The 1,494-nt window shown below is 39.4% G+C and overlaps 1 protein-coding gene across 1 annotated transcript; it reads right to left on the bottom strand.

Annotated features, from left to right (window-relative positions):
* Nucleotides 1-245: 245 nt before the first annotated feature.
* Nucleotides 246-1,238, bottom strand: LOC104957777 (40S ribosomal protein S5-like; the record flags this gene model as incomplete). Its single annotated transcript, XM_010785439.1, has 2 exons — nt 246-401; nt 1,095-1,238. Coding segments are annotated over 2 exons (285 nt in total), but the record flags the coding sequence as incomplete, so codon positions are not given.
* Nucleotides 1,239-1,494: the final 256 nt, after the last annotated feature.

Below are 1,494 nucleotides of genomic sequence, written 5' to 3' on the forward strand. Positions count from 1 at the left end.
ACATAATCTGAGGTTCCTCTACAGCAAACATTTATTTCAATCTGCCATGATGGGATTTTGGAGTTGGACAACCAATTTAATCTGTGGAGACTTTAATCACTGGTTGCCATTTGCTCTATTGCAGCCTCCAAATATTAGTTTAAATCAGCTGTAATCAGAATTACAGACTGCATTGTGTTAAGGTACCGTTTCAACGCTACTTAAAAATCAATGCACAAGAATCAGAAGGGTGCAATAATAGGAATGATATCAAGTTATCTTCAATCAGATAGTGAGCATGCTATAAGTGAATAAACCGTTACCTTCGCGGCATTGATCAGCTCATCAGCCAGGCACTCTGCAATGGTCTTGATGTTCCTGAAGGCAGCTTCTCTTGCGCCTGTGCACAGCAGCCAGATAGCCTACAGGACGAGTAGAGACATTAGTGGCTGACAAATTACATTTGGTGAATTTAACGCTGGTCGGTAGTGTAATGTATCTTTGTTGGTGATTGACTGGGTCACAACAGACTACAGCCAATGAATAAGCAAAGATATTTCTTCTACGAGCACTCTAGCACACCAGGACAACGGGTGTATCCAGGCGTGACTCTAGCCTCGCGTTATGCACGTAATACAAACAGTTATTACAGCAAACAAAGCAACTTACAGAAAAGAAAAAACATTGGGTGCAGCCTTGGATTCTGACATTTCTGATTTTAGCTATGTAGTGATGAGTTGAGAAAAATATAAAGATTGGGAGATATTTTGCACAACAGCTTCATGATTACACTGCAGTAGCAATGGAACATCCAATGTGCTTCCTTTTCTCATTAATGGAAGTCATCGGCCCACTTTTACAGCAGTATTCATTTTCTTTATGGACTGTACAACTCCTGCCATGTAAGCTCTAATTAAATGAAAGGTGAAATTGTAATTTGTCTAATGTGTGTTGCATTAGAAGGAAGAATGCAAAAAAAGCACATTTTCCAGGTATGTAAAGCACAAGCTCTTTCATTTTCTGGGGTGATTCCATTTTCATATTTAAATCAAAGACTAGCCTTTAAGAAAGTCAATGTTTGTTTTATTTTAAATAGTATATTTGAGTGGGTTTACCTGGTTGACCCTGCGGAGGGGTGACACGTCAACAGCCTGCCTCCTGACGGTACCAGCACGCCCAATACGGGTAGAGTCCTCACGTGGCCCACTGTTGATGATAGCGTTCACCAGGACCTGGAGGGGGTTCTGTGGACAACATTTTCACCTTAATTTATATAAACTGAAAGCTGACACAAAAGTATTTTTTTCTTCAAATGTAGTTCCTCAAGGTCTGCTAGCTGCATGTTCTGTGTGTTACATTTATAGTTTTTAATTAATATGGGATAAAAGAGAAACATTATTGTCTGACAAATTACATTTGGTGAATTAAACACTGGACGGTAGTGTAATGTATCTTTGTTGGTGATTGACTGGGCCACAACAGACTACAGCCAATGAATAAGCAAAGATATTTCTT

Source organism: Notothenia coriiceps, unplaced genomic scaffold (assembly GCF_000735185.1).
Source record: "Notothenia coriiceps isolate Sejong01 unplaced genomic scaffold, NC01 NC01_scaffold00027710, whole genome shotgun sequence".
NCBI lineage: Eukaryota > Metazoa > Chordata > Actinopteri > Perciformes > Nototheniidae > Notothenia > Notothenia coriiceps.